At 43.4% G+C, this 25,347-nt stretch overlaps 2 protein-coding genes across 4 annotated transcripts in view; one reads left to right on the forward strand and one right to left on the reverse strand.

The window, feature by feature from the left end:
• Nucleotides 1-1,932: 1,932 nt before the first annotated feature.
• RSRC2 (arginine and serine rich coiled-coil 2) lies at nucleotides 1,933-17,640 on the reverse strand. 3 transcript variants are annotated; one of them, XM_088449171.1, is made up of 10 exons: nucleotides 17,467-17,640; nucleotides 15,484-15,637; nucleotides 15,231-15,274; nucleotides 11,128-11,315; nucleotides 9,413-9,538; nucleotides 9,190-9,315; nucleotides 8,811-8,890; nucleotides 7,035-7,288; nucleotides 3,976-4,065; nucleotides 1,933-2,829 (listed from the first exon to the last, which is right to left on the reverse strand). In XM_088449171.1, exons 1-10 carry the CDS (start codon nucleotides 17,470-17,472, stop codon nucleotides 2,650-2,652), a joined length of 1,248 nt encoding a protein of 415 aa, XP_088305297.1. In that variant the 5' UTR covers nucleotides 17,473-17,640; the 3' UTR covers nucleotides 1,933-2,649. The 3 variants fall into 3 exon arrangements, with proteins under 3 accessions (XP_088305297.1, XP_088305295.1, XP_088305296.1); XM_088449169.1 differs by having other exon boundaries at nucleotides 7,056-7,288; nucleotides 17,467-17,549; XM_088449170.1 differs by lacking the exon at nucleotides 17,467-17,640 and adding an exon at nucleotides 14,579-14,656 and having other exon boundaries at nucleotides 11,128-11,337; nucleotides 15,484-15,518.
• Nucleotides 17,641-17,767: 127 nt separating this feature from the next.
• The window catches only part of KNTC1 (kinetochore associated 1), a 295,100-nt gene continuing 287,520 nt past the window's right edge, over nucleotides 17,768-25,347 (forward strand). The window contains exon 1 of the mRNA XM_088449172.1: nucleotides 17,768-17,940. The gene's annotated coding sequence lies outside the window, so the exon portion shown is untranslated. The remainder of the gene's footprint in view (nucleotides 17,941-25,347) is intronic.

The following is a 25,347-nucleotide window of genomic DNA, read 5'->3' on the forward strand; positions in this document are numbered from 1 at the left end:
AATTATCCGCGAACGGATAAGCCACCGCCAAACGTCTCTGTGGCTGGTATCGTTTGCCAGGCTGTTTCCACGCCTCCTCTAAATGGTCCACCAACTGACCCGAAAGAGGAAACACTGTGGCGTCACCCTTAATATCCTTAAAAAAGGCATATTTAGATTTGGACACCGGAGGATCTTCGTCCTCAATCACCAAAGCTGTGCGGACTGCCCGAATAAGTCCAGGAATATACACCTTGGACCTAGCGTCCGCCTCCTTAGTACGGAGAGGTTCCTGGTCAGAAAGATCCAGAATCTCCCCATCATCAGACGTCACTTCGTCATCCTCATAAGGAGCAGACAGAGACGCCACCGGCCGCTTATGTGGCCGCAACACAGACTCCCCTTGTAACACATCCGACAAGTGCTGTACAGAACTAGTCAGGGAATTAACCCACGCAGGCTCCTGAGAGACCGGGGGAGGGGAAATAGGGAGACTGTGGGGTACCATCAATTGCCTCGGGAAACCCTGCATGGATGACGACACCACTGATTGCTGGGACAATCCCATCTGTGAGAACGCGGGCTGCGGAGCTAACTGGCCCACCAAGGTTGTAAGCGCCTTAGCGAAACAAGCCCAGGGCGGCTCCTGTACCGGTGCTGTGACCGTAATTGGCCGCACCAATAAAAAAACACTGCCGGCATAGCCCCTCCGCGCTACCCTCCCCCTCCGCTATAGGTACTTTACAGGTAGTACACTGAAGCTGGAGAGGAAAGTCACTCTCAGACATGATGGTGGAAAGTATGTGACCCCTCACACAATACTCGGTAGTATAGCAAGCGACCACCCTGCAGCACCGCACCGCAAAGGCTTTAGCAGAAAGAACAGGGACAGTGATAAGGCCGACAGTAAGAAATCAAAAGTACAGGCAGCAGCGCTAGCACAGTCACATACAATGCACAGAAAAATAAATCCTGCACTATCAGCGCTGATACTCAACTACACAGAGTCTGGTAGGACACAGCGCTGCATACACAGACCTGACCAAACGGAGGAGAGGTATGCGGGGGGACCCAGACCACGATGCCTCCGATCTTAGGCTTCCAGCAGCGTTCACCATGCGTTCTGAAGATGGCCACCGAGGAGCAAAGAGGAGGCTGGTGTGGGGGAGGAGCGCTGCCACAGGGCCAGTCGGTGTGTGCAGAGAGGGCTGTGTGCAGCGGGGGAGGCGCCGGCTGTGAGACAGGGAAGGCGCGCTTCCCTGGCATGCATTTTACCCCTTGGACGCCGCAGCGCTACCGCTCTGCCACGGTCCCAGGGGGGTAGTGGAAGCGCAGGTTAATACCTGGCTCCACGCTGCAGCCAGTCCCCAGGGAGCCCCCTGCCTGGGGACTTTTGGACCATGTTCAGCAGGGTCTCACCGCGGGACCCCTGCTGCTTACCTTTGTCCCCCTTGGATCCGGCCATGGTCCAAAACATCTGGGGTCACCGCTAGCTGTGACCCCAGATGCTTACCAGCATCCCCGGATCAGTACCAGCGTTCTGGTACCGGCGGGGGTGTAGGGAAGACAGCATGGACGTTAGTACTGACTGTCCATGATGTACTTCCAGATGTGCAGCCACAGCTGCAATGAAGAAAACTTCAGGAGCTCTTCTAAGCCCTCCTCTAGCAGGTGCATCCGACTCCGGCCGGGCACCACACGAAACTGAGATGCCTTGGCTCGGGGGCGGAGTATAGGAGGGGGACCCTAGTGCATCCTGGGCTGAAACTTTATGGTGCCCGATGACTGACGTCATCACCTATACCCCAAGGTATCCTGTGGATACCCTATGGACCCTGAAGTAGAAAATGAAAATAATCTGTTTCATAAAGGCAGTGTGTGCAATTTGTGCCTGCTGTGCAAGTATCATAAAAGGTCAGTTAAGTTAGGACAAAAACAAATGTGGAAACAATATATTATAGTTGTGTTTATTCTACACCACTCTGTACTTTTTGCTTGGCCAGAGTAAAATATACAAGCAATAGAATGCATGGACAATAACCATGTACAATTACGGACGATGCACCTTAGCCAACCAGATTTGTAAACTTAACCAAATTAACGTTATCACAAATATGAGGTTATAAAGGATGTAGTTTTTTATAAAAAGACCACAACTGATATGAAGGTTTTTTGCTTTTCTTCTAAGTTTACAGTGTTTAGAACAAAAGTATATTCAAACATTTATGTGCTATTTGACAAGAAATCTAAACAAAACGTAAACTTACCTAAAACACATTAACATTTTATTAACATCTGATACTGGAGCAATTGTGTTTGTGGCAAATGTAACATGTTTAGGTTTAGCAATGATATCAGATCTGCTTAATATGGTGTGAACGGACAGGAAATAACGATGAACAAATCTTTATGACACGCTCATTTATGAATATGTCCAAATATAAACTTTAAAAACTAAAACAGCTCCTATTGTCATTTAATGGAAATTTACATAATCTGATAACATCACTAACACCAGTATCACTGATATATTTACAAAATGATTTTGTTTTAATAAGTTAAAGTCAATGCAACATCCATGCAAGCTAGAACTCTAGCTTTTTGGTTACAAGAACATGAAGTATTGACAAGTTCCAAGTGGTATACTTGAATGTTCCTCTTCCTTATATTTCAGACTGTGTCCATTCCTCGCATTGACGATGTAAAACCCAAGCCCATGCCTCTTTGGGTATGGGTCTGTGATCTTGCCATTTCATATTGAGCATCTAGGTTTCTGAAAACCTCTTCTTGCTGCTTTAAGGTTCTGAAACTTTCAGCATCTACAGCACTAGTTCCAGCTTCTTCTTCGTTCTACAACAAGAAAATAATATCATGACAAAGTAACAACTCAATTCTACAAGGAGATTGTACCTTCCCATGCTACTGTCCTCATAATGCAGTTCCTATGAGACAGCTAAATGAGCTTCCTTCCCATCCCCTCCAAGAACAGTTTGTAGGGTGGTAGGTGTGGGGTGGAGTGTAGCATGTTACCCAGTCATTTGCTTGTTTATTTTATTCATTCTTACAATTTTGCCTGCAACACTGCAAAAATGATTACACTATATAAATTTACACATACAACGCAAAAAAACTGCCTTTAATTAGGTCTCATTTAAAAGCACCCGTATTATATTACCCAATGTTATTTTAAAAGTCTGTTAATAAATGTGACAATATAGTTTAGAATTTATACTTCTGTTTAAATATAGTAATAAGGAGAGATTCCAGCTTTATATTGTAGATTTGATCTTTCACTGGCTTGTTAGTTTGCATTGTGCTGAACCAATAATCAGAATTTAATTAACTGCTAGCATAAGTGACCTGTGCCAGACTAAATGGGCCCATACATCTAAAGGTTCTGCTGATCCATGACAGTCGGCGGATTGGAGAAATGTAACATGTAAGCAAATCTCCGACTTGCCGATTCCAACAATATTCGGGTCGGTGTATCGAAATTTTTCAACATGTTGAATATTCTTAGAAGCCGCCTTTGGCAGAACAGGGAATTGCCGCTACAGCAGCTAGATGTATGGGCCCATTAAGGAATGAAAACACATCCCAAGACTCAGATGCCTTTAGACACCAAGACAGACTTAAGACACCAAGACATAAAACAGCTGTTAATTTCTAAAATATATATTTTTGCAGTTCAACTAATAAAAATTAGGTTATTTGTGAGTTATTGTGGATGTGAATATACCAGAGCAAGGTGACTTCTTTAAGATGGGACCCTACACTAACACTTTGTAATATTAAAGTTATTTGGAAATTAGGCAGAGCAGGCTAAACTTAAATAAGGAATTAAAAGATGAAGACATCAGAGATGTGTCATGCTGAAAGTACACAATATAACAGTATAACAGATTCCAAACCAACCATTTAAAATGTGCAGAGGACCATTGGGACTTAACGCACAGAGCTTTGGAAAAATGAAATCACTAATCTGTTACAACTCACCTTTATTCCCATTAGTTTCCTAAATTTTACGTTTTGGTCCTTGTTTCCAAAATTGAGTTTCTCCCAGATTTCTGCAGATTGAGATTTATCCTAAAATGACAGAATACGTTTATGTAACTGGTGTTTTTGCTTTTAATATTCTTCTAGTATTGTTCTTTCTTAATTGTAGTCATCGGCACATTATAGACTGTTAGCAAATTATTTTCTTTACATCGAACAATAGAAAAGGGCAGTGATCCAGTTATCAAATTAGTTAATGATCATTTAATAAGGCAGTGATCACACTTATGCTCTATAGCATGTCCTTTACCCCAAAATTATAGCACAGCAGCAGCCAGAGACTGTGTACCCTAGAAAAAGAGCAAGCACCCCAGGGAGAGAAGCAGGCATCAGTGGAGACAGGTACCCCAGTTGCGGGACCCCATGAAAGCCTGCAACCAGGTAAATATCCCAGGACATAGACGGACACCAGTTCAGTGCTGCTGGGGCAGAGGGGTGCTATATGTTTACACATATGTGACTAGGAACACACCCAAAGCAGCCTATAAACATGCATTTCACATGCAGCAACCTAGGCAGGTGCCTGTCACTGGTGGGATGTAGTCGGCATCCCGGGGGTCTGGATGCCAGTGGTCAGAATCCTGCTCCTGCCCTAACCTAACCCTACAATGGTAGGTATTAGGTTAGGGCAGGGGTTCCCAACCACGGTCCTCAAGGAACACTAACAGTCCAGGTTTTAAGGATAGCCATACTTTAGCACAGGTGAATTAATTAGTATCTCAGTTATTTTGATTTAACCATCTGCTCTTAAGCATGGATATCACTAAAGCCAGGACTGTTAGTGTGCCTTTAGGACCCAAGGTTGGAAATCACTGGGTTAGGCTGCAGAAAAAGTGGGTTAGGGGGAGGGTTAGTTATGAAATTCTGTCAGGATGCCCACTGTCTGTATTCTGACCGCTGGTATCCCGACCGTCAGTATCCTGTACCCAACCAGTCACTGGTAGCTCAGCAGAAGTTCTATCAGTGTGCTGCTGCCACTGTTTCGATACACTATGGGGTATCTCTACCCCGCTGGCTGCTGCAGCCACAACCTGCACTCACACACACAAGGTGCATTATGCGCTAGCGTTTCCTCTAGGCCATTTTAGCCCCAATGAAACAGCCAGACAGCTGCTGCTGACCTGTGGGTGGGAAAAGTGAAGGTGAAAGTCACCATCGGGTGAATCTTTTCACTCTGCAGGGAGAGCTTTGGGATGGCCCAGGATCTCCGTGAATGCTGAGCACACCCCCTATAGTATTTTCTAGCGATTACACCCCCTTTACAGATGTGTGAACGTTTGTGTCTATTTTCACGTCAGGCCCCTTGCGGCTCTGGAGTGAACACTATGCTCCCAGAGGTTGTGTATGACATGCACGCCCCCCCACTGATGTTACTTGCCCACCCCAAAAATCCTTCTCAGGTGCAGCCCCCCAATTCCAGCTGCATGCTCCCAGCATCCTATGTCTCCCCGGGGCTGGGTCAGAGGCTGCCTCTATGTATAATGTGCTGCCGCCTGTGTACGTGTGTCAGCATGGCCAAACACTGATTGCTGGAGCTGCCAGATCTCTCAGCACACACAGGAAAAGGGGCTTGGGATCCTCCAGCAACACACAGATCACGAGCTGTGACTGGGCAGGAAGAAGAGGCCATATACCCAGAGCAATGTGCAAAAACCTGGTTAAGAAATCACTTTCAACCCGTGCAAAGACCAGAGAAAGCTGCAGCTCAGGACTGACCCCGCTGCTAATAATATCTACCTACTTGTAATGTTGCTTACCACCATTATGGAAAATTGTGCACTTAATATAAGATTTATGGTGTTTGGATGAACATTTAATAGTGTATTCACTGTAATAAAGCAAAATAATGCTTTACAAAACGGTTTATCTTCCATTATTTCTCTCTAACTTAGATGTTCCCAAACTCAGGACACCCCAACGATCCAGGTTTTAAGGCTATCCATTGTTGACCACAGGTGGTTAAATCAAAAGACTGATGTACATATTAAGTCACCTGTGCCCATGCATGGTTATACTTAAACCTGGACGGTTAGGGTGCCTTGAGGACAGAGGCCCTCATTCAGAGCCACTCGCTAGCGGCAGTACGCTCGTTCCGAGCGATGTTCGCACATCTGCGCATGCGTACGGATCGTTATACGCATGCGCGAACCAGTCAGTGCGGCCGAAATTCATGTGCTCGCAAAATAGCGAATGCCTGATAATTTGAGTGACAGGATGAGGCGTATGTGGGTGGTAACAGGGGAAGGTGCTTGAAAACGGGGAGTGGAAATCAGAACGCAGGCGTGCTTAAAGGTCAAAACGGGCGTTTTATGGGTGTGCATATTTAAAACAGCAGCGTCATTGACCACGTCACTGGGTTTTTTTTAAGCCAGAACTGTTCGCAAAATTGTGGTAGCAAAAACCAACCACAAGAATAGCGAGCAGTTCATACGCTGGTCGATGTACTCGATTAATCTAATAAATAGCGGACATGACGTATGGTGCGAGCGGCCAGGGGGCGTTTTTAACAAATAAACGAGCGTATGTTTTGCTCGCTCGTTCAGACTTAGAGGTGTGAACAGACTGCAATTTGCGAACGGATCATTTGAATAGCCACCCCTTGTTTTTGAACGAACGACCGCAAATAGCGAACGGCTCTGAATCAGGCCCAGAGTTTGGGAATCTCTGTTTTAACTGTTAGATTACCACAGAAAACCTTAATTCCAATGGGAACCAGAAACGGTCAGGTAGGACCCAATTTTGTTTTTCATAAGTGAGGGGTCCTTGGGACCCACATTTTTTCGCTAAGCTCGAGTAATGCAAAGTGTTGCATATTTCTAGAAAGCTGTAATGAATTTTAGTCAGTATAATGAGTCTTTAGTTTTCAGTTTCAGAAAAAGCATACATTTTTATAAACCCACGAGATCAGACAACTCAGACAGTAAGTGTATTTTATATATTCATACAATTAATCAAAAACTTATGCAATAGTATTGTATAAAACACCCTAAACTACTTACATTAGAAGAGCCCTTTCTTACCCCTTCCTTCTTCCCTTGCCAAAGCATCTTCCGCTTCTTTTCTTGTTCTGCAAACCTCATTGGGTTTACGGCTGCTGGATTATAATAGCTGGGAACGGATATGCCAGTCTCTGCTAATGCCTTGGCCTGTAAAGCAGCCATCTGTGCGGCCATTGCAATCTGAGGAGTCACTTGCGTCCCTGATGCTAACAAAGCCGCTACATTGATCACAGATCCACCACCCGCAGCAGCAACTGAGAAAATTAACAAATACCAACCATTAAATACCAATTAAAGCATTATAGACAGATTTACTGTATGTCTATATCATTTCTATTCCTGACACAGATCAAGGTTTATTAAATAGGCAGACATTGTAATTAGGTTCTCTCTTAAATTCAAATAGTACATTCAAATAGTACATTCTAATCATATGTAGAAATACAATTACATGAAATACAAAGCACATTGGGCTATGAGGGGGAGAAGCCAGTTCAGATTTCTGTAATTCTTAAAGTGCCAGGCTCATCCACCACTACCTATACCCCAGCGCAATGCTTCAGAGTCTCCCAGTGAATGGAGAAAAAGTTCACACCATGATTCAGTAACTTATAGAGCCACTTTGGCAGCATATATTTGAAGTATTAGTCTTTAATTGATTAAATTCTAATTAGAGAAATTTTGTAACAATATTTTTTTTTCATTGAAATCTGAGGATATTCATTTATGCAGATTACTTTACATAGTCCTGCCAAAATAGCTAAATTGGAGTTTTTTCAGCCATTTGGTTGTAGATTTGGGGCCTACGTAGAATCATTGCCCTGTTGCATGATCAAATTAGACAAATTGCCTGTCATTTACATCTAAAAACAGAATAAGAACTCAGGATTGATAAGTCAATGTGAAGGGGTTCCAAGTCCTGCAGCTACAAAGCATACACCTTCCCAACCAGTTTTGTTCATCTGGCCTGTTCAGAGGATATACTGTTCCAGAAGTCTTGTGTTTCATTCACAAGCAAGCAAGTGTACACTGTGCAATGATCAGACATTAAGGTCTATACTCGGCCGGTTGGTCCAATTATTGCAGCATGCCCACAGCAGCTGGAGAAGATTTTCAGTCACAAACTCAACAGATTTGCTCCCTACACCAGGAGTTCTGCATGACATTCGTCGGTCCAGACGAGTATATATCATGCAGCAAAGGCAAGGTGTGCAGATAGCCTCTGACAAACTGCATGCACAAATATCACTTCACAAAATGTATTGTTCATATAGAAATAATTGTGTAGTGGAAACTTAAACCTTAATGCAGTGTTTTTGGATAGGAGTTTCTTCTAGCTACCTCTCCATGAAAGCCTATACAACTCATATGAGTTCTTTGCAAATTTCCCAGTCTGCTCTTTGTCTGGATTTGCTGGGACAGTCACTTGCAAGAAGACGGGCACTGCCTTTAATGTTCTATGTAAATATCTCACTGTAGGATGACTGAATTCAAATGGTTTGGAAATGACCACGTAACCCTTACTAGAATGAACAACAACATAAGCACATATGCTCCAGATTGAACTGTTAAAACTCTGCTTTTCTAGCCAAGTGGTAACACTTTCTGATGAACAAAGTATGAAGGACATATGGCTGAAATTCATATGACAGCACAAAGGGGTTTAGCTTAGTCAATATTTAAGACATGACTGAAACTTTAAATTATGTCCTGTACATTGTTAACATGACTAAAAACATTTAAAATTTCAATCAACAGGGCAACATTTCACCTTACCTGCCACCATTTCCTGCTGCTTCTGCTTTTCAACCATTTCTTTTTCACGCTGCTCCTGCAGCTTTTTTGCTCTTTCCAACCTGAAAGACAAAATATATGGCTGTATGACAATGTGCGATCACAGAATTATTCATAGAGAAAGTAGTCAGTAAACCGGGAATATAAATGTACTTTATTAGGTTACACTAATAATAGTGTCCTGCACAGCTAGAATATAGTCCAGGAAACTATGCCCGTTGGATACAGAATACTGATGTCACTTGGTTAGCACATTAAAACTTGGTTGGGGATAAATCACCAACACTCTGAAAACAATCTGTGGCAGTGGAAGGAGGATGTGAAAAAGTTGAATGAATTAGATGAGAGCAGGAGAGTCTACCTTCTAGCCAAAGCCTCTTGTGCATCCATAGCAGTATTTCTCCCCCGAAAAGCTGGAGGACTTGGTGGTGTCCGACTTGGGCTCCTACTGTGTCTTCTAGGCTTTTCAATTCTCTTCTTTTTTTCACTAGATAGAAAATAGTTATTGAGAGGATATCACTGTAGTTGCTTAGTATAAAAGGTGTATCTATGAAGGTGAACATTTAATGAATTATGGGTCCTACCGACTCCTGCTTCTGCTCTTGCTCCTATGCCGGTGTCTGGATCTGGATCTAGAACGAGGACGCCTCTTTCTTTCTCTGCTCCTGGAGCGGGACTTTTTTCTGTCACGACTTTTACTACGATGACGTCTGTAACATTGGACAATCCTTAAACTTTAATTCAAAACTTTGGGGAGTATGAACCAATATGTGCTAGAGTTTAGGGGCGTCATCAGGCAAGACATTTTATTTTATTTGTAGGGCATCACGTGGTCCATAGTGCCGTACAGGGGGGAAACGGCAAGACAGTACATGATAAGTACAAGACAGAAAATATAATACAGTATACACTTAAATAGCACTACGACTCGGCACAGCTACAGATGCCAGGGTCTTGAGGGAGAGTATTCAGCGCAAGCTGAAACCTGTACCCCATAAGCTTGTGCTCAACTGCCAGGTTGTAGAACCACTGAAAGAAATGTGAAAGAAAAAGAAGGGATGGGGTCCGGGGACAGAAAGCCAAGAGGAAGTGAATAGTGTAGCAATGGAGCACAAGTTGTAGGTGATGAGAAAGGGGGTTAGAGGACAGCCTTGCTCATAGGAGCTTACATGCTAAAGGGAAGACAAACGGATGGCACAAGGAGTGAGCCAGTCTAGGGGAGCTGAGGGCGGGAAGTAAGAGATTAACAGAGTATGACAGGGGGTGGGGTAAACTACATGGTGGGGGGCAAGTAGTGGCCTGGTATGCTTTTATGAATAGGTGGTTTTCAGCACAGTGCAGGTGGAAAATCTGATAGAAAGATCGTTCTAGTGGTGGGGGGCAGCACGGACGAGTTGGTCTTTGGCCGAACAGAGGATGAAAGGGCAGTTTGTATGAAGAGGTTAGAGATGTATGGAGCAGTCGAATTGGATAGGGCCTTATAATTGAAGGTGTTTGAAGAGGGTCCTGTCGGGGAGTGAGAGCAAGCGTAAGGCTTGGTAGAGGGGAGGCAGATTGGAGTGGCGGAAGGGGAGTCAAGCTGCAGCGTTGAGTACAGATTGGAGAAGAGCAAGGTGGGAGCGGGGGAGGCCATCGAGAAGATTACAGTAGCTGAGACGAGAGATGATCAGTGAGTGGACAATAGCATTGGTGGCATCCTGAGAAAGGTAGGCGATGTTGCCTGGAGCAACAATTGTCGTCCCCCATGAGTTTAGTTTTGGCCATATTAGGCTTAACGCCGAGTTATAACAGTGTTGAAAACCAACCCTAAAACAGATACCCCTTTCAGACCGACGACCCAGGAAATACACAGGTTTAACCAACCTGTGAATTTCCCGGGTCTTAGTCTCCGACCCTGGTACAGAGCTGGGTCATGGACCCAGAACTTCAACCTGGGTCATTTGCATTCACACACAGCAAAAATCCAGGTCGATGCGCATTCATGTGAAAAAGGGTATAAGTTGCTTTACAAAATGTTATTTAACACAACACTAACTAAAACGCTCTGTATACAAAAACTTATTTTAGCTAGGTTGACTTCAGAATGCAGATGTGCAGCAAGCTGGAATACAATCTCAATTTACAACCAAATCCTTTCAGGATTGCTCTTACCTACTTCCCCCCAGGAGCCACACCACTTCATTAACTTGGACATGCACATTTATATACACATTGTCACAAGAACCAAATATTTAGAAAAGAATACAATTTTGTAACATTGATGAAAAAAGAAAAACACCAAACAATATACATCACTTACCTTTCACGTGATCGAGACCTGGAATGACTTCTCCCTCTAGATGACCTCCTTTCTTTCCGCCGATGTCTTTCCTCCCCATTTTCTGATGAATTAAGTCTCTCTCTCACTTTTTCAGAATTATCTTTGTCAATATTATCATATAAATGGTATTTCTTTGAGGATTTGTCTTTGGACTCATGTCTTCTTGCCTGTTTTAAGAAGAAGTTGGTTCTTTCAGGAAAATAGTGCAACAAAGAGAGTTAGTATGAGCTTCAAATGATTGACATATGTTGTGATGTAACTTTTGTAACCTTAGTAAAATTAAACTAAGGCTTCAAAATTTGGAACTCATAAGTGGCACCTACTTTGTATGTTTGACTGGTATTAGGAAATAAAAGTTATATATGCCATGCGCACTGAAATATTTATCATAAGGGACCATAGGTTTTCAGATTTTAGAAATTTACAACTAAATATTTTCACATCTTATGATGCTAAAACTTTTTTTGAAAAAGTGTTACTACCCAACTCCTTTCGTGATAATGAAGCAGCTACAGTTTTATCAGAGCAAAGATGGTATGTAAAATTGAACATTCATTTCACTGCAGACTATTAGGCTTTCAAAATGTAGGAGTACTAGAAAGGCTCAGCGATTGCATGTCGGCATTTGGAAACCTATAAACAAATTGTTAAAGGGCCACTAAACTTATAAAAGTTTATGTAATGACCATTCTGAGACTTTCATAAAGATACATGTTAAAGTTCTCCTGCAAATGATCACATATGCTCACACTTGATATAAAGATGGACACACATACCTGAATTAACAATGTACGGAGCAGAACAGTGATTGGCAATACTGCCTTGCAGCACTGGGGCTATGGGTTACATTCAGGACAGGGAGCTATCTGTATTAATTTTTTATTTTTCTCCATGTTGGTATGGGTTTCATTCCATAGTCCAAAAGCTCGCTGTTTGGTTAAATGGCTACTGACAAACTTGACCCTTGTGTGTATGATAGAAAAAAATAGACTGTTCACTCATGGGGCAGGGGACTGATGCAGCTGCTAATTTATTTGCCCTTCAGCACATGTGAATTCATCTGTTGACTGGGCAGAAAGCAAAAGAGTACACAATGCGAGATGCACAATAAAATAAATCTTGAGTGCTGCCCTTTTTATTCTCTGGTGTGCAAAGAGAACCCACCCGAAAATAACATGTTTGTCATCTAAAAAGCTCCCAAATAACTTTTTCCATACATATTTGTTTTTAGAGCAGCTCTTTCATTTATAAGCTACTTGTATTTTAAGTTTAGTGGTCCTTTAATGTAAGTTTAAAATAATGTATTTTCTGAAAAAAAAAAATACTTTTTTACTTCAGCTCTGTGCTACTAGATAAGAGAACATATTACTTAAAAACTTATAGCTCTCAACGTGCAACTCACGTCAGAATTAAGTAGCAACAGTAAAATAAGCAGCGGAGAACATTAGTTGCAACGGTTAAGAGTTCCACAGACACCTTTTGCATGTGAAGTCATTCTTCTTAAGCATATTACGGTTTAGTTCTAACACATTTGCCAAATGTGCAGTTATGTTTTAATTGAGTGACATAAAACTCTACAAAGAAAATGAACATGACAAGCAATTTCATGTGCAAAACTTTTCTACATAAAAAAAGTTTTGCACATGAACCTATGTTTAAAGTACATGTACATAAGAAAAAATATTTAAACTCTTCAAATCTGTGGCAAAAAAACAATGAATTTAATCATAAAAATTATTTTTCCATAAACAAAAAAATAAAAAAATTGACTGAGGATTACCCAATAGTTTCAAAAACCTAAAGAAAAAAAAACCAAATCATGTACACCCACATAGTTGTTTTTCCCATTAAATAAAGTGGATATAAGCATTTTGGTAGTTTTCTTAAATAAATTGTCAGTAATTAGAACAGTAAAGGGGAAGTATCGCTTTTTAACAACATAACTGTTGATTTCAAAATACTTTTTCTTCCTTTTCTCAGTTTAGACAGTGAGATGTTCTCAGCACTATAGTTCCTTTAAACAGTTATCCACTTTAAACAACCCCATATTAAACAATCCAGTTTATGATGAAATATCTCTCTGAAATGGAGTCGGCTCTTAGTGCTGAAATAATGCAATTTGCATCCAAAGCTATAGACGTCTCTGGGTGTGTGCAAATATGACGGTGAGTGGGCTATTCATGTCAGTTGACAGTGCAAATCCATATTTGCCTTATGTACTGGGCAGCCTGATTAAGAAGGGGTTGTGCAAAGGTGGAAAACTATTTTAAATGAATGTGAGGATTCTTCATCTTAAGTTATTATAAGGTAAAAATGTAAATTACATTGAAAGATCAAATTCTATAAACTGCAGATAGAATACTTGAATTGATATTCCAGAGATTTTGAGCATGTTTTACAAAAAAAAAAAAATAATGCAACTGAGAAGGTCTCCCCAGTTTGTGACTTTTTTTTTTACCATGTAAGATGGTTAAAAGCAATGAAGTCAAAAATTTTTTTATAGAAGTTTACAGATAAAATGTGTAATACATTGCAAACTTATGTGCCACACATAACAATAAGATATCCTCAAATATAATGCACTGAGTGGTGGCACTAATTGCATCTGCCAACCTCCAGTTTCTGTAGTCATCACAGGACCAGTTACAATTCCTAGAAGTGAAGCATTCATCTCATGATTCATATTTTTAAGCAAAATTTCTAGAATATCACATAGTACAGTGGTTCCCAAACTGTGCGCCGTGGCACGGGACACTTGCAGGGGTGCCTCAGGTTGGTGGTCCAGCACCAAATCAAATTTTTTATGGTCAATGTAATGTAAATATGTGGACAAACAGAAGTGAAAACCTGTCCACCACCACATAACTCAACCTAAGGATGCCAGGTAAACACAATTTACTTCACTTTACTACTTCACTAGATTTTTTTCTGAATTTCTCCATAAAAAACTTTTGGCTTAGGGGTGCCTTGAAAACAATGCTGATACACTAGGGTGCTGTAATTCAAAATAGTTTGGGAACCTCTGACATAGCATCATTTGGTATCGTCCAATACAAATAAACATTCCGGGAAAATAAATTGATACTTCCTCTTCACATGTGTAACCAATAATTAAATCTCCACATATTCTATACATAGTCATATACATAAATACCAATGCATTTGTGAGACAGAATAGACCTTATTGGAAATATTTATTGTAAAGGGGAACTCCCCCTTCAGGCAAGGTTATCGACCAATAAAGACTTTTATTCATTATCCTTGGACACAACAGATACACGCAGGTAGTTGCACAAATCTGTTCTTACATCCAGGATAAACATTCATATCTGCCTAGAAGACCATTTTGTCTAAATGTGGAGTTCCCCTTTGAACAGTTCACTGAAGTTATTTTATAAGGCAAGTAGGAGGTTGAATGACTGATAGTTACCTTATCATGAAGTAGGCTTATTATTTTGCTATCTGAGTCTGCAGCGTCTTCAGTTCAGTCTCTTCGTGCTTTAGCACGCTGAGTATGATTCATTATAGAAATGTTATCATGTGGTCGAAGCACAATAATCATTTTTTATATAAACGCTTCCTATTACAAGCGATCACATATGTTCTATAATTCCAGCTTGCAGTATCATCCTTGCACCATTGTCCAGCAAAAAATGTTTTTTTATAGGGAAATGAGCATCCACATTACAAATGAGGACATATAAAAATGGAGTGAGTTTGCATCCCAGTTACCTTCTTAAGTTCTGTGCCCAGTTTTTTGCTTTCTCCTCAAAGTGAGGAAAAGGCAAAAGGTTTATCAAATCTCAGATTTGCAACTAGAAGATAAAAGTAATTACTCATTCATCTGCTGCTTATGAACAGTATGTTCTATGAACAGCAGAGTTCAAAATTAAAATGTAGATACTGCTAAAGCCGTGAAATGCAATAGTAGCATTTTGAATAATAAAAGTGCACCATATAAAATAATATGGTGAAGGATCTTGAAAACTTAATACATTATAGCCACGTACTTACCATTTAGTAAAAACAATTCCTATAACATACACAAAAACAGTTACGTTACACTACAAAATATTAATTACCTCTTTGCTTCTGCTCCTACTCCTGTGTTTCTTTCCATCATTATCTGTGGAAATATAAATTAACATTGTAAGTTACAAGCATAACTGCAAACTCTAGATGTATGATGTAGTAAAGTTATAATAGTATCCATTTTTACAGTGTTGTGTTTAAATATAAAAGTATGTAGAAAAAAAAACATTTAAAAAAATAAAAGATCTGAAGATCCCAATGTAAAAATAAATAAGTTGTAAACAACCAAAAGGACCACCATACCAGCCTTCCGTTTATGCTCTCTTGAACGTGAACGCGATCTTGAATAATGCTTATAAGTCCTAGGGGACTTTGAAGGGTCACGTTGTTCCATTCGCTTTTCTAGGGTCGGTGACAAACTCTCAGGGGAGCCACCATCTCGCTCTGGATCACTAGACTAAAAACAGTAATAATAAGAAAAAAAAAAGAAGCAAACTTTTACTGCCAAATACAAAGTTCACTCATTAACCTATCCCCTTTTAATGCCACCCTTGCATACCTGCAAGGGTGTAGAGTTAAGGTGGGTACACACTTGATATGTTGTCCGATACCAGGATCGGACATATTGTGTACATTGTCTAACCACGATATATGCGCTCCCGCAGGTCGTTAACGACATCGCCCGTCAGCCCTATTGCAGGGTCTGCGGGGGATGTCGCTAACGATGTCATGCTGCAGAATGCAGCACGGCACGTCCCTCCACCCATCGGATCAAGGCATCGGCAAGTGTGTATGCACTTGCTGCATACTGGGTCCCGTAGCCGGCGATATTGAGCTGGGTACACAACGGCTAGTGTGTACCCAGCATTACTCTCACAAATACATAAAGTACCCATTTCATTATGTCACTCATTATAAAATAGTCTATTAATCATTGTACGAATGTTTTGCTTTCATCCTATCCATTCTAATATTTCTTGTTGGTCCAAGTGAATGATGCCAATCCATTTATCCTTTTTGAACCATCTGAAATATAATTTAATACACTAAGGGTTACATTCATCAATAAATATTTGCAGCTTATTCTCCGAAAATACCCGTTTTCGGGGGGTAACCGCAAATATTTAGTATCCCCCGAATGTATGACAGAGGGTCCACAGCAGATATCGGATACCTGCTGTGACCCCTCCATTCCCACTGGCAACTGCAACCCCCATAGGTTTCTATAGGGGATGCGATGCTGCCATATTAACCAACTTCTGGAATGCAGTGTATTGATCAATATTGATCATCCAGCACACCACCAACCTACCAACGACGGCTAGCGGCAAGCGATCTCCCTATAGTAACCTGGTCGATATCGACCAGGTTGGCCTGCATGCACGGTCGATGGACGATATCTATCGTCCATACGTGCCCGCGCATCGCAGGTCATTGGTGGGTTGGAGGCACCGAAAAATGCACGATATGAACAATAACTATATTATCAATATCGTTAATTTAATCATACCTTGTGTACACACCATAAGACTTTTCCAGCTCAGGAAATTTTGGTTTTCAGAGAACTGGACCTGCATAGTGGCCAGGCATACTGCCTTCTAATTAACATGGTTCAGATACTTCTATGAAGCAGATACACTAAAAACAGATATACAACAGTCCTATGTGGTCATCCTACAAAACTGATCACGTTGGTTTGTACCATAGAACAGACAAATCAGAAATTTGCTCTCAAGCCATGTTTTTAAAGCACAATTCTACATCTGGAACCACCGTGTTTCCAAGTTACCAGAGCTGCGGCTCCTGCTCAAGATGTGTGAAGATCTTGGCTATTTAAACTGAATGGATATAATTTTAATTTTCTGCAATACTGCTAAATGCCAAATATATTAGTTTCCCATTTAAATGGATACAATTGTGTCGCTGTTGTTGCTATGCAGTTATGACTGGTCCGGTGCATGCTCAGTGCCTACAAAATGCATCCGAGACTACCCCCAGGTACAGTGTCAGAACAGGAGAGGCGCTAAGCACAGGCCGCATAGGGGTGTACAGTACACAGGCCGCCGCGGCCACACGTTGTCTACTGTAGTTACCTACGTGGGAGCCGATGAGCTGTCGGGACACCGCAAGTACTACCAATGCGGCACACACAGGCCGCAGCAACGTAGAACAAATACACACACGCCTAGGCCGCGACGGTCCTGGCGGTGTCACGGCGCCATTTTTCCCCCCCAGAAACGGAGGCGGCCGCTGGCTCCGTCTTTTTCTCTTCTTCTATGTACTTACCGCCATCTCCGCGGCGAGGACGACGCGTCCAGACTGACTTCCCCGGCTGGCTGGGTGCACTTCAAGGCCCCGAAAGACGCACACAGGCCTCTGCAACTGCCGACTACGAACAAGGCGGGCGGGGCTCAGAGACCCGTATGAGGAGACACAAAGAAAGAAAGTAGCTGAAGCGCATGCCGGGAAAACAACGTGACGTCAGGAGACATCCACGACCGACGTCACTGGCTTAGTCCCGCCAAATTCAAGTGCAACGCGAACTGTCTGCTGCGGCTTTCTCGTAGTGTGGATGTGGTAAGTAGGGAGGACGGAGGTCAAGGGCGCGTGTGTGCATCAGTATAAGGGTCACTCCCCTGTGTGCATCAGTATAAGGGTCACTCCCCTGTGTGCTGCCCGTATCTCATCTTCAGGTAGGGCCGGCTAGAAGAGGATACCGTTCTGCTTCTCGGTGTGTGCGGCTCATACACTGTACGGGAGGTGAGTCATAAGTAGATGAGTGTCATTTGCACTGCTTCTAGTGCAGTTAATCACTTGTATCATTTTATAATAACAGTTACCGTAGTGCAAGTCACTTTTATCTATGGTCTGTGAATACACTATGGTTGTTGTCATAAGGGCGGTGACCGTATTCAAGCTTTTATTAAAAAAACCAAATGCTAAGTTCACTTTTGTAGTTTATAATTTTTTCATATATAGGCAGGATTACCAGTTGGTATATGTAGGGGCGGACATTGGAAACTAATGGTTAGCAAAAGGGCCGGCTCCATGGTTAGTTGCGCCCTGTGCCGACTGGGTGTACCGCACGTGCGATTGAAAATGGGGTGTGGCCTAATTACCATAGACCATGCCCCTTCAGTGATGTTATTTGGGGGCGTGACTGCACTCGTCACTAGCTGGGCTCCCCCTAGCCCTCTCTCGGCACTGAATGGATGCTGCACAGCATCCATTCAGCCACCAGGGTCTGGCACAGCTGCGGTGGTGGGGGTACCCAACCACCCGACCAGACCACCCGCGGGCCACTTCAGCCCACAGGTGGAACAGCGGGACTGTCCTGTTGAAATCGGGATGTTGGGGAGGGGTGCGCCCTCTATGAGGTGGCGCCCCTGTTCGGCCGCACTGGTCGAACACCCCCAAGATCTGGCCCTGGTTAGCAACCATTCAATTGTTGTAACTCAATAGTTGCCAGTCTTTGGATGCAGCTTTCTGATGGCTATTTGCTGTTCAGCTAATGTGCGCATGTACCATCAATGTTGTACCATCGATGGTTATACCATGAAATTGTTGTATTTGTGAAAGCTAATAGTCATCATATTGCTGGATTTGATTCAGTAGCCTAGCAACTTTTGGTATCGGGCTTTCGATGTCCAGCGGTGCCTGAGTTGGAGGGCAATCAGGAGTTAGGAAGCATACGCTGTCTGACCAGACTGATGAATGAGATCTTGAGATTTTAGTGAGCTCTCACGCATTGGGACCTGCGAGCAGGTGAGATGTTGATGGGGCTTGCAGAAGTTGCTGGAGGAGGAAGTTTTCTCTCCTCTGGCAGCTGATGTATTAATACATCTGTGTTTTTTGGCAACTGAGATATTAATACACAGTGATTGCGCTGAGATGGAAATTATGCGGGTCCCAGGGACCCATCATTTAAAAAATTTGGGGTCCTACTTCATCGTTTCTGGGTCCCAATATTTATTATTTAATGCCCCTCAGATCACTGACACATGCCATCACACCATCCCATATTATTAATATGGCCATCATATCCACAACATGCTCTCAGACTTTATATTATAAACACACACCACCCTGGCTCTACTTCCTCAGACATATACTTTCTTGTTCTACCCCCATTGACATTACACATGTGTATATAAACACCCCCAGCTCTACTCCTCTGCTGCTGCCCAGTGGCCTGTATTACCCACACTGACATTGCACATATAATGTTCCAGCTCTAGCCCTCTCATTGTAATCCGCAAAGGCATGTATTAACCTCTTAAACACAACATACATAGTGCCCTAGCTCTACCCCTCTGCTTCTTCCCACTGACCTGTATTAATGCTAGTGGCACTATATACACTCATGTCTGTGTATACTCCTCCTGCCCATGGCAGGCTGCAGCCTCATTCTGTGCCACCCCAAGCCACGTCCTGTCCCGCCACCTACCACTGGCATTTTCCGCAGGCATATTTCCATAGTGTTTACTCTAGGATCTATCTCGGGCAGGGTGCTGATCATCGAGGAGTAGGGCACACCTGCGTGCGCCAAAGGAATGTATGAAAGGGGTGTGGTCTCAGGGAGGTGGTGTGGCCTAATGGCACTCATTTCCTGTCTGCACTTAAAAGATATTGCTGGGTGGCAGAGATACATACTGTACTAGCCATCTTCTATATACATGTTGGCTAGTAGTCATACTGATTTCTGCCCACCTATAGCCACACTGTGGGCAGGCACCATGCACAGAGACCCTGTCCCCTATTAGCCTGCAACTGCTGCTCCCACACCCAGTGTCCACCTCCCCCGAGCAGCTCATGGTTTCAGGATTTCTCACCTGTGCATGACTGATTCCGGAAAACATGGGCTGCTAGAGGGGTTCACTAGCCGTGCTGAAGATGTAGCACACATACTTGGCGCTGGTTGCATTGAAGTTGGAGCTGCTGGCGCCTGGTGTGAGCAGCTGCTGCAGGGAGAGGTACACCATACAACAGCAGCACAGCAGGGATTCCGGCACCGAACCGCATGCTCCGGCTGCTGCGCAGCATCTTCTAGTCACTGCTGCCTCTCTGCTCCTGCTAGCTCCTGCCATGGCCCAACCCAGAGCTTGCCAAACTGTGCCTCGAGTGACCTCCAGACCAACAACCTTGTGCCCTACAAGCGCTCCAGACTAAACCCCTAAACCCAACCCTGGCTTCCAAAGTAAGCTGCGAGTGACTCACATTGCGTGCTGTCCAATCAGTGTGTGGTAGACGGATTGAGCTGACAGCGGGGAGGGACCGAGTTGCCCGGGAAGCAGGACACCACTGGCCCATCGAGGACAGTTGGTTGAGCAGGGTGCCAGGAAGCGTCCAAGGAGGCAGGGCGCATTTTGGCACTTTTAGCCCGCGGTCACACACAGCAGGCTGCATGATGACAATCTAAATCCTGTGCGGACTGCGGAGCAGCGGGTGAAGGCAGGGTGGGAGATCACACTCACACTCCTCCCCTTCCTCTACCATTGGGCATGAAACTGACAGTGCAGGACAGCGCAGCTGATTGGTCACAGCGCGTCCTGAGGGACCCAGCGTGTTTTTGTTTGAGTCCCCACCTTCAATTCCCGGGTAAAATACGAGCTGTAGTGCGTATTTGCGAACACTGAATACATCTTGATAATAGGTGAATCAGGACAGCTTTAGTGGCACGATATGTGCCCTAATAATAAATCTCCCCCTCTGTGTGATATTTTTAAGTAGATTAAATAATTTAGTAAATTTTATAGTAACTTAGAAAAGCAGAATTTGAGTATACTCCTGTGAATGGGAATCTCTGTTAGAGAAATTTGCAGCAGCAATCTGTTAGTGTAGAAAAGTTATTTAATTTTAGGAAAAAAATTGTATTCATTGCAGTAAAGCTCATGCCTTTCATTAGAGGGGAAGCTCTGCAAGTGTGCATGCACAATTTGACTTACACACGCTAGGGATGGAATCAACTGATGGAACTGTCAATGTTTTGGTTCCAATATTCAATGTTTGTTCCATCAATGGTCAGATTTGAATGTTTCCTAACCATAAATGGTTTGTTCCAATGCTGTGATTGGTGTCCCATGGCTGTCATTCCTCCGGCTACAGCAGGGTATCTTCAGCCAGTAATGCAGCGAAGGAGCAGCATTGGGGAGCCATTCTGTTACTCTAAAGACTCCCTATGCTACTCTGCCTGGTGATGACTGCGTGCTAATCGGGTCAGCAGTCCTCACTCAGAGTCCGTCAGGGCCGTATCTGTTTTGTATCTGGAAGAGGGTAGAAGCTGGAGTCCACACTTAATTTCCCGCTTACAGATTTTCCTGGGTCTACACTAAATTCACACATATCCACCCAGATCTAACTGCATCCATACCAAATTTTCACTAAACCACCTGGGATCCATACTAAACGTACACAAAAACCCAGATCCACAATAAATACACAAGCAGATCTAGCTGCTTACACACACCAAAGTCCCGAAAAATGCATTGCAGCTATACCTCTGTCCTGCTTCAGTTAGCCCTAGTAATCATTAGACAATGAATGCTCATAAAATGTAGTAATAGGAGGAAAGGGAGACCACAAGGGAGGTGTATTATTAGTGCTTTTCCTATAGGCTAATGCCATCTTTGGTTTATGTTAACAGACAAGCTCAAAATAGCTGAGCTTATTAAATAGAACCATTTCAATGACCTTAAAGAGAACTATGGGGACAGTGTTATTGTTAAAGATTTGTAAACGTCTGCTTAACATCTTTCATAAATAGACTCCTCCAAACTGCTCATGAAAATGCTGATTTAGATTTTTGTTTATAAGCCTGAGAAATTCAATGTTTCTAAAATGCAGGTATGACCCCAGCTTAAAAAAGGAAAAAAACCCCCACAGAATTTCCCAGCACACCGCAAAGGACCAGCGAATGAGGTTCTCCTACATAAAAGCAATGCTGTGATCTCCGTTATATATGTATATTTGCAAACATATGGTAAGATGCCTTAGTGGCTCACCATATGTTTGCAAATATATGCAACTGGGATTTCTTCTTCATCCACTAGGGGGACACTGGAGACCATAGACAGAGTGGGGATATAGACAGTGCTAAGTAGAAGCTGGCACTTTAAATTTTAAGAAGTGTGACTAGCTCCTCCCCCTCTATATCTACCTACAAGCCCAGTCTTAGTTCTTGCCCGAGGGGAGCTGGATGTGGTTCATACTCAGGGTTTTGCAATTAGTTAGAAGTGCTTTTGTGCTAAATATAGAAGACATTGATGACAGACAGGCAGGCAGCAGCTGCACTGCCTGTCTGCAAAGATGGAGCTGCCGGGGGGACCCGCTTGCAAGTGCACGCACTTCACCTGGGGTCTCCAACTGCTGAGACCACCATCTCCATTACAGTGGGTTCCACGTGCCGCTGCTTGCAGCGCGCATACCGGCCTCCATCAGTCACTACCGCCACCGGCAGCACCGCAGCTTCTGTAAGTAGTCCCTGGCTCCCCGAGTAACGGGGTAGCCAGGTTATTATTAAAACAGGTGGTATAGCAGCAGCAGGCCGCTCCTACTAACGGAGCAGCAAAACAGCAGATTAGCTGTGGCTCAACACGTTAAGCACACAGCTTTAATGTAAGAGTGGGGTGTAACAGTAACCCATTCACTGCTGCAGGCCTGGTAGTGCTGCTAGTTCAGCCAGCCTCATACACATGCTCATTATTATCTGAATTTTAATAAAAGACATTGCCACTTACTTCGTGGCATCTCTAACCAGATTTTTAGCATGCTTATAGTACAGTTTAAGTGCCATAGCAGGGGGGCGGAGCTTAGCTCCGGAACCCTGTTTCTTCCTCCCAGCACTTCTCTGGAAGGTGTTGACGGCCATTACACGGAGGGACTCTGCCTGATGTGTGTGTGTGTGTATGTATATTTGTGTGTGTGTGTGTATATATATTAGGGGTGTGCACCGGCCACTTTTCGTGTTTTGGATCTGGATCTTTCTTCGTGTTTTGGATCTGGATTGGTTTTGCCAAAACCACCCTTCCGTGTTTTGGGTTCTGGGTTTTGTGTTTTGGATCTGTATTTTTTTTTTTTTAAAAACAGCTAAAATCACAGAATTTGTGTGTGTTTCTGCTCCTATGCTATTATTAACCTCAATAACCTTAATTTCCACTCATTTCCAGTCTACGCTGAACATCTCACACCTCACAATAGTGTTTTTATATCCAAAAGGTTGCACCGAGGTAGCTGGATGACTATGCTAAGAGATACGAGTGGGCGGCACAAACACGTGGTCCATCTAGGAGTGACACTGCAGTGGCAGACAGGATGGCAGTTTGAAAAACTAGGCCCCAAACAGTACATAATTCAAAGAAAAAAAAGAGGTGCAAGATGGAATTGTCCTTGGGCCCTCCCACACACCCTTATGTTGTATAAACAGGACATGCACACTTTAACAAACCAAACATTTCAGCGCCAGGGTCTGCCACACGACTGTGGCTGAAATGATTGGTTCGTTTGGGCCCCCACAAAACAAGCTGGCAATTAATCTGTCCCTGCACAAACTGGCTCTACGGAGGCAAGATGTCGTCCTCATCCACCGATTCCTCACCCTCTTCAGTGTTGTGTACATCCTCATCCTCACAGAGTATTAATTCGTCCCCGCTGGAATCCACAACCACAGGTCCCTCTGTACGTTCAGGAGGCTGGTCTCCCTGGAAGAGTTGATAATTCATTTTATGAACATCATCTTCTCCACATTTTGTGGAAGCAACCTCCTACGCCTTTCGCTGACAAGGTTCCCGGCTGCACTAAACACTCTTTTGGAGTACACACTGGAGGGGGGGCAACTCAGGTAAAATAGAGCCAGTTTGTACAGGGACCTCCAAATTGCTTCTTTTTCCTGCCAGTACAGGTACGGACTGTCTGACATGCCTACTTGGATGTTGTCACCGATGTAATCCTTTAACAGACAGACGCACGCTTGTCGCTGCTGCTTTAAGGATGCAGGTGCGGCTACAGCCCACACATTTCACAAACACAGAAAAAAAAAAAGAATATTTTTATTGTTTGTGGAGCGCACTTTGAGGGTTACACCACCCTTTAACAGACAGATGCACGCTTGTCGCTGCTGCTTTGAGGACAGTATCATATGCAGTAACAGTAGACTTGTCAGAAATTGTTGGCACGTCTTTCAGTCCGGACCAGATGTCCAAACCGGCCCTTGACTTATGACACAGGCGCACGCTTGACGCTGCTACTGTGTTGATGCACGTGCGGCTACATCGCACACAAGTCAAACACATAAAAAAAATAGTGTTTTATTTTTTGGAGCACTTTGAGGGTTACACCACCCTTTAACAGACAGACGCACGCTTGTCGCTGCTGCTTTGAGGATGCAGGTGGAATCTAGACGGGATTTGGAACCGGGGACACACTACCTCCATCAATTGTCTAAATCCCACTGCACTAATGGCAGATACCGGACGCACGTCTAACACCAACATAGCAGTCAAGGCCTCGGTTATACGTTTTGCTTCAGGATGACTGCTGTCGCACTTCATCCTCATCGCTAGGGACTGTTGGAGGGTCAATTGTTTAGTAAAAGTAGTGGTGTTCCTACTTCCTCTCTGGGATGATGAACAACTCCCAGCAGCAGCAACAGCACTAGGAGGAAGTGGTTCTTGATCTTTCCCTATTTTATTTTTATCGGAGAAAGTTTGGTCCTCCATTTATGTTATATTGATATATACGTGCGGCTAAGGCGCACACAAACACAGAAAATATTTTTTTATTTTTGCTGGAGAGTAGTGCACTTTGTGGGTTACATCACCCTTTAAGAAATGAGCCAGCCGGCTCTTTACTTATGGGACACAGGCGCACGCTTGGCACTGCTCCTTTGTTGATGCACGTGCAGCCACAGTGCACACAAGTCACAAACACAGAAAATATTTTTTTATTTGGTTTGGAGTGTACTTTGGGGGTTACAGCACCCTTTAATGGTCAAGCCAGCCTGCCCTTTACTTATGACACAGGCGCACGCTTGGCACTACTTTGTTGATGCACGTGCGGCTACTGCGCACACAATTCAGAAACACAAAAAAATATTTATTTTTTTTAGCACTTGGGGGGAGCACCCCTGACGGACAGAGCACCCCCTGGACAACACTACAGCACCCCTTTAGG

This window comes from Taudactylus pleione, unplaced genomic scaffold, assembly GCF_031769625.1.
Source record: "Taudactylus pleione unplaced genomic scaffold, aTauple2 ptg000479l, whole genome shotgun sequence".
In the NCBI taxonomy this organism is placed as follows: Eukaryota; Metazoa; Chordata; class Amphibia; order Anura; family Myobatrachidae; genus Taudactylus; species Taudactylus pleione.

Coding starts and splice junctions, on each gene's coding strand:
- RSRC2 (XM_088449171.1), bottom strand. Junction 7,289..8,810: donor GCAGCAGGAAATGGTGGCAG/GTAAGGTGAAAT, acceptor TAATTTTCTCAG/TTGCTGCTGCGGGTGGTGGA. Junction 2,830..3,975: donor GGAAACTAATGGGAATAAAG/GTGAGTTGTAAC, acceptor TTCTTGTTGTAG/AACGAAGAAGAAGCTGGAAC.